We start from the raw sequence: 16790 nt of genomic DNA, 5'->3' as shown, positions 1-16790 counted from the left end.
ATTGGATACACTGGTTTCAGACAAGATGAACACATTTCCTTGATGGGTGACTGAAACTATGACAACAATTTAATTGTTACTATAAGTACTATTATTCACAAACACAATGAGTATAAAAAAGAATTTTAGTTATTATCTTGAGATGCTTTACTTTTTATATCACAACCCATAAGGCATTAGTCTACAAAAGATTTGGTGTATTTGCTGTACATCAAAATTAGGTCATAGTCAGACATAATTTCATAATTTGTAAATAGAATTCTAACAATAAAGTTCAAAAGCAACTCACAAGTGTTCACAACTTGTATCAATAAAACATTTACATTGGATTAAGTTTACTGCTTGATTTTGAATCAAGTGAAAACAAAACCCCAGTGGTACAAAATCAAAATGAAATGTTTAACCATCTTTTGCACCTTAACTAAGAATCCTGAAAAAAAAAAATGTGGCTATTAATTGTTTTAGTATGGCTTTCTTGGGTGTTCTAAGTGTTTACTCAGTTCTGTTTAAAAGTTTAATGAAGACAGTCAATGTATCTTAAATACTTAACTAGAGCTCACTATATGAATGAGAATTCGATAAACTCTTAACTCCAGTAAAATTCTTACTGAGACATAGCATTATAAACCACTTAGTGAAAAAAAGATGTTGTCACTGTTCACAGTAAGACACTTGACACTGATACTGGGACACATACTGTACCTGTATATACCCACTACATATGTCTATAGATACTGTATATCCACAATGTACAGTACACTTTCTTTAGGATAGATTAATATGTACAGTAGATCTGTGCTTACCCATATATATATATGCTCAGCACAATGTTTCATGTTTTGACTCAGAATTTTTATTTATTTTATTGTTATAATGTATGTTTTCAGAAAATTAGTCAAGAGAAATAACAAATGAATTTTTGCCACTGTTATAATATAAAACAATCCAAGCAATGGATACTGGGAAAAAACAAAACAGGACAGTATACAATTTTATATAAATAAAATAGTAGTAAAGATTGGTATAATAAAAAAAATAAGAAGAAAAAATGACAGAAAACTCAAACATTTACAAAACATGAATAACTGAATAGGCAGTAAAAGAAACAATTTATTAAGGATAACATTAATATTAAAGGAATCATCTAGGAGTCTATACAGCTATATGCCTACATTTTTAATGTTTTCCTCCTGTTTTTGGATGACCAAATGTGACAAAAACTGTACCACCTTCTTTGACTTTACAATTTGACTGAGGACCTTCTGAAAAATGGTGAGCTGACCTTCTGACCCGTGGTGAGGTCATTACTTCATATCTAGTTGGACTGGCAACTACCTCATACGACGATGAGGTTTTTGTTTCAGATTGTTTTGTGACAATAGTCGATGTCTTTGAAGTTACAAACTTGTTTCCAAAGCAATCAGTCTCTTCATATTTTTCCATAACGGTTTTTGTACCGACTATTCCAGCAGCTTCAGGAACTGTTTTGACCTCAAGCACGCTTTTCTGTCTTCTTGGGCTGAGGGGACTGTAAACATTGCTGAGTGCTTCTTGCTGTGATAAATCAGAGCATTTGTCTGGGTCACCATTCGTGCCATGAGTGTTTTTAGGTTCACATTCAGGCTTGGAGTTAATGCAATCGCTCTGTACCTTCTCAGCTGTAACTTGCTTTTCAGAAGGTATTGACATGGACTCCTCTGACTTAGGAGGCTCAGTAGGTTTTCTTGCAGCAGACTGAATTGAGATGTATGATGGAGATGAAGGGGAATTAGGTTTGATAACTGGAGCCTCCAGTCCTGTTTTTTCCACCTTATCTGTCTTTTCTGACAGCAGTATGTTTTCATTTGTGTTGTTTCCAAAGGTCTCTTTTGAATGCTCTAATTTGGCTTTGCTGGAGACAATGCTAATTTTTCTTATGTTGTTGGGAGTGACAGAGTTTTGTTCAGTACCTAGAGATTCTTTAAACAACCCAGACAGCCCAGCAATGTCAGATTCTGATTTTAAATTGGAGACTGAATACAATGCCTTCTTTATTGCTTCTTCGATATCCATGAGTCTAGCCAGTGTCTGCTCTTTCAAATTAGTTATTTCTACACTTGCTCTTTCTAGATCTCCAAACACAACCTCCACAGAGGACATACTTTCAGTATCATCTTTCAGTGTTTCAGTCTTTTCAACTTTCTGTTCCCCTTTAGGTTTATTATTCTTCAGACTTTTACCAGGACCAACAACCCACTCAGGAACATTCTCAAATAAATTTTTCAGGTATCTTACATCCACTTTACATGTCTCTCCTTCGATTTCTTCAACTTTCGAAAGAATTATTTTCAGCTCCTCTCGTTTCCTCAGATTTTCAAAAATTTCCATTGCTGCTTTTACATTGCCTCTCATTATTTCATCTTTGTGGACTGACAGCCTTTGCCTCCTTTCATCTTCTGTCTCTCTCCTGCCTTTCTTCTCTCTAAGAACAACTTTGCTCTCTGGTTGCTCCTGCTGCTCTTCAAGTCTGTGACTAAAACTGACTTCTACTGATGGTCTATGTTGAGAATTCTGTTGTTGTCCATGGCTGTAAGTGCCATTTTGTTCAGAAACAGTAGTTCTTTGCTTCAAACAGGTATTAGTCTCAGATTTGGAAATTTCTTTTTTTTCTTCATTTTGAATTACTTTGGCCTTCTTTGGCAGTGGTGGAGCAGTCACAACCACACCCTTTTTTGTTATCGCAGATGAACTTAATTGACCAGAACCTTTCTTCTTATCATCAAAGTTCTGAAGAGCTGTTTGAAAACCCTGATTCATTTCATTTTTAATTTCACTGTTCTCTGAATAGCACTGCATATATCCTCGAATCTCTTCTACAGCATTGATGCTTTGTGGAACACTCTTGTTTTTTTCTATCACTTTACAAGTTGGGATTTTAGCTTTGGCTGCTGACTGCAATTCTTCAACTGTATCTTTCTTCTGAATTTCTTTATTTTCTTTGTTTAGATCCACAAATTGAAGTGTTTTATCAATTTCTGTCAGATGTTCCTTTTTGGTATCAATATATGCAGCATGAAATCCAATGTTTTCACAGCCCGTGTCTTGTTTTCTTGATAATTTTAATACTTCAGCAGGAAGAGAATTTTCTGAAGGCGTGTCTGTAGATTTTGTGATAGATGCATCTTGACTGTTTGACAAAGGCTCTGGAGTCATCGGTACAGGTGACGGTTTTGCTGGTAGCTGTCGTTTGACTTTAATCGGAATAACTGGAGTATGCTGTTTTTCTCTGAGATTCTGAGGTTTTGGTGGAGGAACAGGTCTACTTGCTGGTGCACCACAGGGGCCTTTATTCAGAGGTTCTGGTTTTGGTGGAAGGGCTGGTTTCTGGGTTGTCAGCTTTTCACAAGTCTTGAGAGGAAGAGGGGGGGGGATCTCAGAATTGCTTATCAAATTAGAAGAATTCAATGGTTTATTTGCAGTTTCATCCTTGTTGGAGCTTGTTATTGTTGCTTTGCTCACTGTTGCGGGTGGCTGCTGTTCTCCATCAGTCACTGAAACTGGAGGAGATAATTCAGCATCAGATGGAGGTACAGAGATGAAAACAGACTGGTTGCAAACAGATGTGGTATCTTTTTTCTTTCTGCATTCTGAGTAAGACTGCCCTGCATTTCTGTATATCATAGCAGCTTTAAAGTCCCCTTTAGATACATTAATGTTAGACTTCTCCAGAGACTGAAGAGCTGCTTGCAAATTACCTCTTACAATGTCTTCCTTTTCTACTGGTTTCTGTTCTGTTGCAGCACTTTGCAGAGATTTAATAGCAGCCTTTACATCTCCTCTTACAACAGCTTCTGTTTCTGTCTTTTCCTGTGAACTTTGTGTATCGCAATCTGAACTGAAAAAAGGATTTACTACAGAGAGTACTGGCTGTGGACCTTCTTTATTAATGTTAATATCTGTACTCTGTGTAACTTTGCTTTCCTGGCAAGCTTCAAAGTTTTGACTGGTTCCCTGCATCTCCACGGAGTCACTGACCTTTAGGTATGCAGATGTGACTTTCTCCTCACTTCTTGTAGAGGTTGCTGATTCCTTCCTTGAACAACAAGTAGTTTCCTTCATTTGCACAGCTGTTTTCTGTAATTGTTTTGATGTCTGCACGGTCCTGGCTTGTTGGGCACTGGCTGTTTTCTGCTTTTCCTGCTGGATGTTTCCTTGAGTAACTGTTTGCTGCTTCCCCTGGACAACATGTTGAAGTGTCTTTGCTTCAGCTGTAGCCTGCCTGAGGCTTTGCATCGCTGCTTGAAGATCTGAACTTTGTGTGTCTTCCATAACTACACGTCTTTCCACTTGATAGGTCTGTTTTGATTCCTGTTTTTGAGAGCTGACATCTTCAGTTGTCCTAGGTTTTGCTTCACTGACATCAGCTGAGGACGGTGTCTCTTGTAACTCAACATTTAAGTCATAAATCTTTCCTGGAACAACAGTTTCCCTTTCCAACCACATGCTCTGATTCTTTGCTCGTTCCAGAGCTTGCAATGTTGCCTTAATGTCCCCTGACACTATCTCCTCTTTTTCCACAACAGTTGGATGATTACTTGCCTGTCCAAGAGACTGTTTAGCAGAGGAAACATCTCCACATATGATTTCTTCTTTCTGAATGTTCCCTATGTCTATACCTCTTTCAGAGGAGAATACTTTTTTAACGTTCTTCACATCTCCAGGAACAATGTCAACAACTGTTCGCTCAACTTGCTCATTTTGTTGATTGAGATGTTTTTTTGCACCTTTTACGTCTCCTTGTAAAATTTCAGTCTGTTCCCCAGAGGAAGAATCGGGCTCATCTTCAGATGCATCTGTTTGAAGACTTTTTAAGTATTTAAGGTCTCCCTTCTCAATGCAGCTCCTGTATAAATTGACATTTCCTTTTTCATTTTCTTCCAATTTGAATGTGGTCAAGGATTTAGTTTCTTGAGCAGAAGCTAAAAGGCTGCCAATAGTGGACTTCACATCTCCTTTGATGATCTCCTGACTCAATGCCCCATTTTTATGGTTACTGTAAAGAGAATAAACTGTCATTTCAGCATGCCCCCTTTCAGTTTCTTGAATTAAGATTCCTTTTTTCAGGGACTTGTCCTGGTTGAGAAGACTTTCGACAGCCTGAGCTACATCATCCTTCCCAAATTGTGCATCCAAAGTAATATTGGACAGCGGCTGGTTAACAGATAGTTCCAGTTTAGTGATTTGAACATTACCCTGTTCATCTTCTTTTAGGAGAACACCCTGGGGTTCAATATTTGTCTTCTGCAAGAGCTGCAGCATTATTCCCTTTATGTTCCCTTCAACAACTTCTTCCTTCTGAATTTCTGGACCTTCTTTATTTATTAGCTGGTATTTTGCCATTTTTACACTTCTGGCTTCGTTGGCTTCAATAACAATTCCTTGGGAACGAATGGCATTAAAATGATAGAGACGGTGTAAAGTCTCCTTCACACTCTGCACCACTGTTTCTGTTCCCACTGTGTTTTGGAAACTGAGTCTATCAAGTGGTGTTGACTCAAACAGCCAGGTGGTGCTCTTCACATCTGTCAGTGGCACTTCCTCTTGAACCTTTCTGTTAGCCGTTGGTTCAGAATCCTTGAGAGAGTCCAAGGGTTGTGTTTCAAATAGCCAAGTGCATCTCTTCACATCTCCTTTCTGATTGTCTTCTCTATGCACAGTTGGGACAGAGGCCTTTTCCTGCAGTTCCCCCTTCAAGGAGTCAATAGGCTGATTCTCGAAAAGCCAGGTGGAAGTCCTGACATCCCCGTGTTGAGCATCTGTAACACTTACCATCCTTACATACTTCTTCTGAGTCACCTCCTGAGATTCAAAGAGCTCTTTGTTGAACTTTACATCACCTTTTTGAACATCGTCCACAGTTCTTGTCCACGTCTTATCTTGGCTTGTAAGAGAACTGAGTGGCTGTGTTTCAAAACGCCATCGCGCTGTTTTCACATCACCCTTGAGAACATCCTCCTGGGTGACAGCACGAATCACAAAGATCTCATCCTGTGGCTTTATAGTGTCCAGGGGCTTTGTTTCAAACATCCATCTAGCACCTCTCACATCTCCACTTATGATTTCTTCTTTCTTGACAGTGGTGACTTCATGAAACTGCCCGTCTTTGTCTGTGATGGCATACAAAGGTTGTGTTTCAAATAGCATTGTGCAAGACTTCACATCTCCTTTATTCAGGTGTTCTTTTACAGAAACAGATGTATGGTCCAACATCTGATCTTCATCATGAATCTGGTCCAAAGAGAATGTTTCAAAAATAAACCTTTTGTTGCCAACATTCCCACCTTCAACTTCGCTTATGGAGCAAGGTTTTATATTTTTCTCTTCCTCTTTAGGTTCTTTGATAGCATCAATTGGACAATTTTCAAAAAGCCAGGTGAACTTGCGAACAGATCCTCTCTGAATATTTTCGTTATCATCTAGCGCCTCTGAGATCTTTACAGATGCTGTTCCTATTTCATCAAGTGACTTTGTCTCAAAGATTTCTTTAACTCGAGAAACATCTCCTGACTGGACATCAACTTGACTAACATATCTGACTTCCTTCTCTCCATCTGTTCCTCCGGTGCTGTCTAAATCTTCTGTTTCAAAAACATGCCGTTCTGTTTTCACATCAGCAGTCTTCAGTCCATCCTGAGATGTGTTGCATAATTTCAGATGCCGTTCACTTAAATCGTTTAAAGTATCCAGGGGTTGTGTCTCAAAGAGCCAAGTGTAAGATTTCACATCAGTCTTTGGTAATGTTTCTTCTTCTTGTTTTTTCTCAGATTTCTCATACAGAATATCCATAGGTTGTGTTTCAAACAGCCACCTGCATGTCTTTACATTCCCACTTTGTAAAGTCTCCCTTTGATTTGATAGAGGCTTCTCTGTCTGATTGACTTGTGAATGGATGCGATCTAGTGATTGTGTTTCAAAAAGCCATTTTGTTGACTTGACATCACCTGTCTGATCTTCTTGCTTGGTGATGCCTCTGATGATCTCAACCTTTCCTTCCTCAAACTGGTCTAGAGGTCTGGTTTCAAACATCCACTTGTATTTTTGCACATTTCCATGGACAATCTGCTCTCTGCTTACCGTTGTCACCTCATAGTAATTTCCTGAGCAATCTTTAATTGCATACAAGGGTGTAGTCTGAAATAATGCCCTGCTACTTTTTACATTTCCAGCTATAACTTTATGGCACTTTTCAACTGACTCATCCTCAGATTGAGAAATGTTGCCCAGAGGAATTGTTTCAAAAAGGTGCTTGTAGGATTTAACATCACCTTTTTCTATCTCGTGATTATCACCTTTTGTTTCTCCTTCAGTTAACTCCTTGTTAATGGTATCTAGAGTGCATGTTTCAAACACATGTTTTCTGTTCTGCACTGTTCCCCTTTCTTCATCAGTGACTGTGATTTTCTGCAAGCGACCAACTTCATAGCTGTCCTTCAAGTTTTCCATGGGCTGTGTTTCAAACAGCCACAAGGTGGATCTCACAGCACCTCCAACTATCTCTTCCCTGCAGCGACTTTCATCTGAGAATTCTCCTTTCAGTGAAGCCAGGGGCTGTGTTTCAAATAGGTGCCACTTGTTTCCAACATCAGCTCCTTCCACCTGTTCAGTGGTAGCTTGGAACATAGGTTCTTGAGTACTTTCATGTATGGTATCTAAAGGCTGAGTCTCAAACATCCATCTCATTCTTTCAACTCCACCCTTTTGATCTTCTTCCAAGGAGATACCCCGAATTATCTGAACCCCAGATTCCTTCTGGTTTATGACATCGAAAGGCTGGGTCTCAAATAGCCAGCGTGCACTTCTGACACTGCTGCTTTGAATTTCTTCTCTGCATATGGATGTGACTTTATGGATGTTACCCGTGCTGTCTCTGATAGCGCAGCACGGCTCCGTCTCAAAGAGTTTCACGGTTGTTTGAACATCTCCTTTTTGCTCATGAATTTCCGATTTCAGTTTCAGGAAGCTGTGATCTTCCACAGAGTTGCAACGACCCAGTGCATCTAACGGGTAGGATTCGAACAGTAGTTTGGCTCCTTTCACATCACCCCTTTGGACTGTTTCTTTTAGCACTGCCTCTACCATGTCTCCTTCCTCTGGGTGTATTTTGTTTAAGGAATCCAACGGCTGTGTCTCAAACAACCAAGCTGCTGCATGTACATCCCCTCTGACTGGAATGTTTGCTCCCACGGAGCTGGATATTTGCATGCTGTCTGAATCCTGGTGTTCAAACACAGAAGAGGTGCCTTTAACATTCCCACCCATCACAGCTTCCTCTTCCAGCATCTTTTTAGTAGCATGTGGATCTCCTATGGAATCCAGTGCCCAGTTCTCAAAAATCCAGCGCATGGACTGGACTTCTCCCTGATATCCAGTTTCCACAGATGCCTGTGTGTCTTCTGAGCTCAGAACTTCTACTAGATCCTGGTTCACAACATCCTCTAAGTTTTTCCTGAGCTCCGGATGCATGTGTCTGTAGAGCCTTTTCAGTTCGTTTTTCTGCCGCTGCTGGTAGAAAGTGGAAAAGGTTTCTTTTGGTGGAGGCACTGGCACAAATGTGACACTTTGCTCTTCAGTCGCTGGCAGTTCTTCCTGCTGAGGTCTGGGTGGTGGAGGGGGAGGCAGATTGTCTTCTACATGAGCCCCATTTGATGGTGCTGAGACCTTTATCTTTCTGGTCTTATCTGCCATCTTTAGAAAAAAATAAAAAAAGGAAATACAATAGTGAATTATTTGATCCTTTTTTTCCCGGTGGAAGTTAGTAATACAAAAAGTAACGGAGCCATGAGCATGAAAGGTTAAGGCCCATACCTTTTCCGAGGGGTGCAGAAGCCGGAAGAAATGTGCCACTGCAAATCGTCTTCACGCATGCCAAAATTCATCAGGTTAGACGAACTCCAAAACAGTTAGTACTGCAATCCTCAGCTTCCACGCCAGTGTACATAACAGTTAGTCTTTTTTGCAGAAAAACACTGTAAGTAAAAGCCTTGCATTGCAAGAATAACTACAGTATGTGGTCTTCCAATGTGTTCTAATACAATCCTATGTGACTGTGATATTAAATTTTGTAATAGGATTAAATCTTAATCTGTAAGATTACATTGTTAATTGTTAAATGGGAATTGTTTATTCCAGTATCATGTAGTGAAGCACAGTATGGTAATCCAGCAGCTGAGAAATCTATATATATTTTTTAGAAATGCTTCTTTTTACACATGCATTTTCAAATATAATTTATGTAATACACCTCAAACGTGCACTGATAAGGGATTTCTGCTAAGAAGAGCTCATTAATATTTATTCCTATAATTTATAGCACTTGTATTATTAACCTTTATGTTTTTCTTTATACAGTATTCTTCGTAATATTTGTAAATGTTCAATATTGATATATTAAGAATAATAAAATGAATAAATAATACTTAAAACAATCATGTAGTGAACTTTTCCTGACACAGCATTGTGCCTCACAGGGTAATCAAGGATCTTAGAAAAACAAGGCCATCAAATTAATGTAAACACCAAGGAAATTTAACTTTCGTTTTTTGAAGAAAAAATGTTTTAAGTTCCTTCAAATAAAGTCCATAAACTTTGATTTCCCAGTAATTGTACAGTGTTCACTGCTATGGAAATGTTCAGGAATCCAGTATTGGTTTTGTTAGTTTCACAGCATTTACACACTTGTTTCCAGTTAGTCAAAGAAAAGCTTCATCTAGATCTTACCTTATGTGTCTTTGGAGAGTTTCCAGTAATTATAACAGTCTGCTGTGCCAAATTATCCTGTTGATGTAAAAAAGGTTGTTGCAGTTTGTGTATTTTATTTTTTGATCACTGGATAAAACTGTTAGAAAGACTTGATTCTTACAGGACAAATCCTACTAGAATTCCAATTATAACAAGGGTGAGTTTAATCTTTTAGACTGTGGAATACAAAAACATGTGTGCAAAATGCAATTACTGTAAGATAAAAAGAAAATAGTTAAAATTATATTATGGCTACTAATAAGTTACAAGTGAAAAAGTGAAATAAACTGTTAGAATTGATTTAATGTTATTTCATGTTGTTTAAAATGAACAAAAACACATAAAAAATGAATGTCAAAATCAGAATTTTGACTGAAGAATTAGTAACCAGACTAGAGTTTTTGGCAGCTTGCTGCTAGAGTTATTTTTAGACACGTCATTTGGTTTTGTTTCTCAAAAGTGCTTCCTTTCCTGGTTGCCCCATTGACTATTTGACATTGTACTTAACATCATGCTCTTCTAGATTCTTTAATCTCCACAGAAGCCAGCGAACTTGAGAGCACTGCTTATTCTGAACTCCTGCCCACTGAGACATAAGAGCAGAGCAAAAGAATCCCAGGAATGACAAGTACTTACTGGTTTTATGGGGCTGCCTGGAAGGTCCACAGCTGTTACTTTAGGCAGATAGAGTGCAGATCTTTCTTTCACAGAATTCAAGGATTTCTCCCGTGTTTGGGTTTCAGCAGAGGGGGTCTCCTGGTGGTCTAACCGTGGCAACCTCTTTTCTTCTGCAACAGATTTAACAACAAAGACAACAAATACAGTTTATTCTTTATAGTAATAAGAAACACTACTCCCACTCCTAAGCAGTGAAGATACTGCAATAAGCAATGTTCACTATGTACTTTGTTGTAATGCAACATCATCATGTCCTTCTCATTCTTCTTCAGAAGGAGCTTAAGATAATTTATGTCCTACTCACAGGGACCATTTAACCAAATGTGTGCTTCACTCAATTACAACAACAGGAAATAATGGGGTGACTATATAGAGATCAAAATATATAAGGGAATGTATACAGGGATTTTCTTATCTGAGCAGCATCAATGTCATACACTATAGGTCCATCCATCCATTTTCTAACCGTTTCATTCAATTCAGGATGGCAGGCGAGCTGGAGACTATCCTGGCAAGCAAAACGCACCAGGTGGGATACATCCTGGACAGAAAACTGGAGCACCCAGAGGAAACCCATACAAACACAAGGAGAACATACAAACTCAAAACAGATAGCACCCCATGTTCAGCTCGAAATGCTAACCACTACATTACCATGCTTCCCTATACCATAGATGAACCTACTTGAACTATACCATAAATGTTGCTTTTAATATTTGCACTTACTCTAAATACATTTCTTATGTTGTACTCTAAAAAGGAATGTATTTAAATGCAAATCCTGAACTTGCGTATGGTCTTTCTTTGTAGCCTGTGTGATTAGACCACAGGTTAAAACTCTCATCGCAATAGCAGCCTCATCTCATACTATACATGCAGATTGAAATTGGAACTACATGTTTTAAAGTAAAAATCTAAAAATATATATATATTAAAGAAATTGACTTAATAGTAAATATCAGAAAATATCGGGCCATTTTCTTAATATTAAGAATAATAAATATTATTATTCTAAATTAAAGTAATTAAGAAGGCAGAATATAATAATATTATGAAGATTTAATTATTAGAATATACTAACAATAATAATAATAATAATAGAATATAGTTTTATTAGAATACAAACAATTATTGCAATACAGATTGAAAAATACATATAAACAATTTCTGTTTAACAGTTTTAGGAAACCAAAGAATGCTTTTTTTACATATTCCTGTTTGTTACACAGTTAGAAAAGCAGTTATAGCATAAAGGAGCCATCTACTAGCACATTCTTCAGTTGAATGCCAGTCTTGGTTTTCTAATACAGCTAGTGAGGCATGTGCTCTGATAGCAAGGTATAAATAGAAGAATCCTGTATAAATATACCTTATCTAGTTCCTTTTGTTGTACCTCAAAACATGTGGAAAGTATGCTGCCTCAATTAATTCAGGGTGTGAAAACACTCAGCATCTACTCCACAGAAGGTATTTTTCTACTGCCAGTACTTCTTGCTCCTGAGTTAATAATAACTTAAATGAAGAGTTGTCTGAAAATATGCCGAACATAATAAACAGGAAATATTGGAATAACACTATAATATAAGAGGCTTAGAAGCTTAGAAATCACATACATTGTAATGCTAATAAATGTGTAATTCATTTATATAATTTCTTACATTTTAATGTTAATAACATCCAGAAATAAGACAAGAGAAACAAATAATGCAATATGAAGGTGTCTGGTCAACATTTAAAATCAGCGGCTGTTCTTGAGAAGTTTTATTAGCATCTAAAACTGGGAGTGGTCAGAGATAGGCCTTTATACTGATTGAACAAAAGCTATCAATAGCAATGTTTTAAAATCAGAATTGGAAAAAATAACAGTTTCATCCATTACAAAAACCAGTCTGCAGTGGTTAATATCCCAATTCTAACACTGGCCTGTTTTCCAGTGAGCCTCAGCGAACGCAAAGTGGAGCCACTCACAGTCTTGTATTTGCATGATGACATTATAAAGTGTCATCACTTTGACAAGTCGGTCTCACCTGCTCCTTTCCCTCACTTTCTGGGTGCTCATCGAGGCAAATTAGAAATTGGACTTCAGTAGCAACCTATTGGCTGAGCAAATAACACCCGTAGAAAAAGGAGCTGCAAGCTCAGCTGTAACCCTGCCTCAATTGTCAGCCAACAATGTGTCTACAGCTTACCTCTGAATCCCTCAGCATTAAACCAAGGGCACCAGGCAAACATAATGCCCTATTCTGTCACCATAGGAATCTGACAAACGGGGGATTCTAATCTCGTCTGGAAATGCTTTTAGGACGTTATCTAGATTTGGAAGCATGCATTAGTGAGCCTCAGAAAAACAGGTTTGTTTTCTAGGCCTGTGTAAACAGCAATTCCGAAAGTCTGTCTATGAAAGAAATTGGCTGTGGTGGGTGTGCAATATGCAGTTCATATTCAGTTTATTCAGAAACATGAGAATTTTGTGTTTTTTTTAACACTGTAGCTATTTGTTTTACTTTTTTGACAATGCTTTAGTAAAAAGATGTTAATTCTATGACAATCTACTCTATTTGGAACGTAGGAATGTAGGAAACATTTAAAATGAAGCAAAGAAATCAGATCATCAAACTTTATAAATGATTTGGAACGAAAACTTTCTAAAGTCAGTGTTATTTATTTATCGTAACTCAAAATTGATTTGACTATATTCCCATCATTGTACTGTTCAACTGTAGAAAATCTGTACAAACCAGGGGAGACAGATGAAAACTAAGGATAAGTGCATTTAAAAATGATACTAAGAGGCACTTCTGTGTACAAATGGCTGTAGAAGTCAGGAACAAGCTACCCAGCTACAGCACATCGTCTAAACTGTTACCATCACTTATTTAGAGAAAAAACTGTGTGAACTCCTTGCCTTCTAGTATAATTAGCTTCTAGTGTAATTCTCTCTTATACTCATAAATACTTTAATGTTCTTATTTTCTGATATCCATAAGAATGAAACTGTTGTTACCATCAGCCTTTTTAAATTAAGAATTAATGGAAAAGAAAACAGCTCTATCCTGTACAAAAGTCTGTCTGCAGAGTCACACAGTAAGCTCTTAGTGGACAATAGATGGCTAACAATCTGGCGCCAATCACGAGTCCACTCTTAATACATTTTCATAGATGGATGAACATAAAGACTAACTGGACATGACACCACCTAAGCTCCACAGAGCCTTAGTCCTGCAAGAATATGATTTCATATGCGTACCCTATTCCTCTATAAACACCAAAGTGTATTTTTTATGAAGCTGATGTTTTGCTAACAACAAATACCAGTATTGTTGTGGTAAATTCTTCATCAGAGGAGCAGGACACAGTCTTGTGCAGATTCAGTTTTATTGAGCTCAGTAAGTCCGACAACACGTGCTGGGTCTGCCACACAGAACAGACAAACTGTAAGGGTTTCCCAGCTCTTATATACAGTCAGAAGAAAGTTTGTTTCACAATCTGAGTGCTTGTCCTGTTCTTTGATATGTACTGTAATTACTTCTTGTCCTACTTTGTCTTGCTCTAGGTTCTGTCCTTTGATATGCAGCAGACATTGGTCTGGTTTATCCTGTTTGTGGGTGTTGTTCCTGTCTTTAATTATGTAGCGTTAAGCCACTGGGCATCTTAGTGTAACTTTTGTTTGAGGCTAAATTAACAGACCCCATCAACACCTCTCACAATGTGCTTAAGTGGTGATACTGTGATGCTGGATAAGTGAGATATATAAATGTCCCACTTCAGTATGTTCAATATTTAAATCTCTGCCTGCTATTAGGAATAATCAACAATTATCAAGAAAAAAAGAAAGAGAGACATACATGCACCTCAGTATGCTAATCCAAGATTGTACTAAACTCAGTAAAATATTTTTAAGCACTATAGCTCACATAATTCCATGTACTGTGTGGAAAGCAATGTTTTCCATCATTATTGCAAACTGTAAGTCTGTATTGTACTACCCTGATGATTTAATTATTATTTGCCAATAACTTAAACTTTATAATTCATTGGTTTTGGACAATTTATAGCTTATACGTGTATATTAGGACGATATGTATCCCTTTGCCCAAAAGCTTTACTTACATTTACTGTAAGCTTGTTCTGGCCTTGAACCTCTGAATTAAATTGATTTTTTACGCGTTAATTTGTGCACAAGAAAAAAAAAACATAATTGGCAGCCTTCAGATATTGTACAATCTTTCTCAATCCCTCTGATTAACCCAAAATAAAGAAATATTACCTCCTGCCTATTAGGACCTCTGGGTTTTACAGAACCAATTTAAGACGAAACGTTCAATTCATCTGATGGGAACTCATTTATTCACATCCGTGCTTTTAGTTGTTCTCTGCTATTGTCAGGTTGTATGGTATGTAGGAGTGCTATTACAAGCATAGCTAAGTAAAGAAGTTTCCCTCACCTAGCAGCTGTTCAAATGATTGCAATATGCAGCTCATACTTTAAAGGTTTCAGCTGCCTTTGGTGACAACTTCTCTACCATGGAATCTTTCTGCACAACATTATGAAAACAATTGGCATTTTCTCTAGATTGTCACAATCTGCTCCATCTGTAAAACAAATGTCTAATGTTTTCATCAACCTTAACCATCCATGATCATAATTATGATGATGAGCTATCTGGGCACACAAAAATGAAAGATAAGTATAAATTCTGTTATAAAACAATCGATCCAAATTCAACACAATATAACAAATGTTCTGCAAGAACACATTTGTTATTGAACCAGAATAATCCAGATGAATCAATATATGCTTTGTGAAGTCTGAAGATCCTGGCTATTAGCTAAAAGATTATTCTCCATCACATTGGCATGATACTAAGTGGGTAAGGCTCTTGTGTGGTCTCTCATTCCACACATTCTTAGAGAATGTAGAGATAAGTCTATATTATTATGTAAGTCTATGAATAACTGAAATGTATAAAAAATCTTCCTTTTTCCTTATGATCTTGTGAGAATAGTTGTGTTGTTCTTCGCATTTGTTTATTGATAACATCAGGCAAATGGGAAAATAATTTGCGCCAAGTACTGAATACTTTGTGCAAATATTCCCTTCTGTAATTTGCTTAAGTAAAACTAAATTAATTTACAATTTGACAGCACAGTATTTGAGGTAGTGAAAATAAAGTTTAGCCAATTAAAAAAATCAGACTAGGATATTGTCAATTAAACCTTTTATTCATAGGTCCTCTAATTTGTAATTGATTCTTAAACAATAAATTTAACATCAATATTGTTTCCACTATATTTATGTACAGTATAGTGGTATTCTGTTTATTTTTACATGATTGACCTGAGCAATATAAAAGAGAATATAATGGAGAAAATCTGGACAAGTTACATCTGGAAAAAGAAAATTAAAACTACAATCTGATTTTAAAAAGTCAATTAAAACATTTCTTCAAAAATGTTGCCGTCACATTTTATATAGAAACAAACCCAAAATGTAATTCCATTTACATGACTCAGCTAGCTGATGTTCACAATAAACCGTAAACTCATATACACAAAGAATAACATTGAACCTTCTCTTGTGCATAAAAATCATAATAAACACAAATAACGCTCAAAATAGACAAGATAACATTAGTGTAATGAATCTTATAATTTAAATAAGTTTACTGTTAAATTGCTAATGCTCATTAAATATATATAATATCAAAAAGGTCACCAGTTCCTTGAAAGGCTTTTCTTCTTGCTACTCAGTCTGCATTTGGGAATACTGTATATTTATCATTCATAACTCTATAAAATATTTTATGACAAAAATTAAAGACAAATACAGGATAGTAAACTTACGAATGTGAGAAAATCCTTGTTTTCTTCTGTTTGTCTGTCTCTGTGATTTCAACTCTCCTCTCAAAAGCTTTTTAAAGTCCCAGTGAATCTCAGCTGGTTGTCTAATCTGCAGGAACGACACTGTGCCTGCTGTGCTACTGTCCTTTGCGCTACCGTGCGCTTGTGACAGCTGATTTTTATCTAGCTATGGTGGGAGGATGAGGCTAGCTGACTATTTTTGGATGGTAACTGCTGGTATTCCACCAGGCTGAGTCAATCACTGATTCTGGAAATCGTCATGGGAAGGGGGCAGCCCACTCACCCATCGTTCTTGTGCTTTTAGCACCTGACCATCCACGGCAGAGCCACTCTGAGACAGTGACATCACCAGGTACTTGATTAAACAGGGGTACTGAGCCAACTTCTACACTATTCACATTCTGTTTTAGCTCTAGGGTCACGGTTATGGGAATTTCATTGCAAAGCCCAATGCGCCATTCCTATTAATACTT

At 37.3% G+C, this 16790-nt stretch overlaps 1 protein-coding gene across 1 annotated transcript; it reads right to left on the bottom strand.

Moving 5' to 3' along the window:
* Positions 1–830: 830 nt before the first annotated feature.
* LOC148832710 (xin actin-binding repeat-containing protein 1) lies at positions 831–16447 on the bottom strand. Its single transcript, XM_088919012.1, has 4 exons — positions 16300–16447; positions 10414–10565; positions 9757–9813; positions 831–8724 (listed from the first exon to the last, which is right to left on the bottom strand). The coding sequence occupies exon 4, from the start codon at positions 8722–8724 to the stop codon at positions 1177–1179; it is 7548 nt and encodes a 2515-aa protein (XP_088775138.1). The 5' UTR covers positions 9757–9813; positions 10414–10565; positions 16300–16447; the 3' UTR covers positions 831–1176.
* Between the last annotated feature and the right edge of the window lie 343 nt (positions 16448–16790).

Source organism: Atractosteus spatula, chromosome 6, assembly GCF_055471065.1.
Source record: "Atractosteus spatula isolate fAtrSpa1 chromosome 6, fAtrSpa1.hap1, whole genome shotgun sequence".
NCBI lineage: Eukaryota > Metazoa > Chordata > Actinopteri > Semionotiformes > Lepisosteidae > Atractosteus > Atractosteus spatula.
Note: the sequence above shows the minus strand (reverse complement) of the source record. Positions and strands in the feature narration are given on the sequence as shown.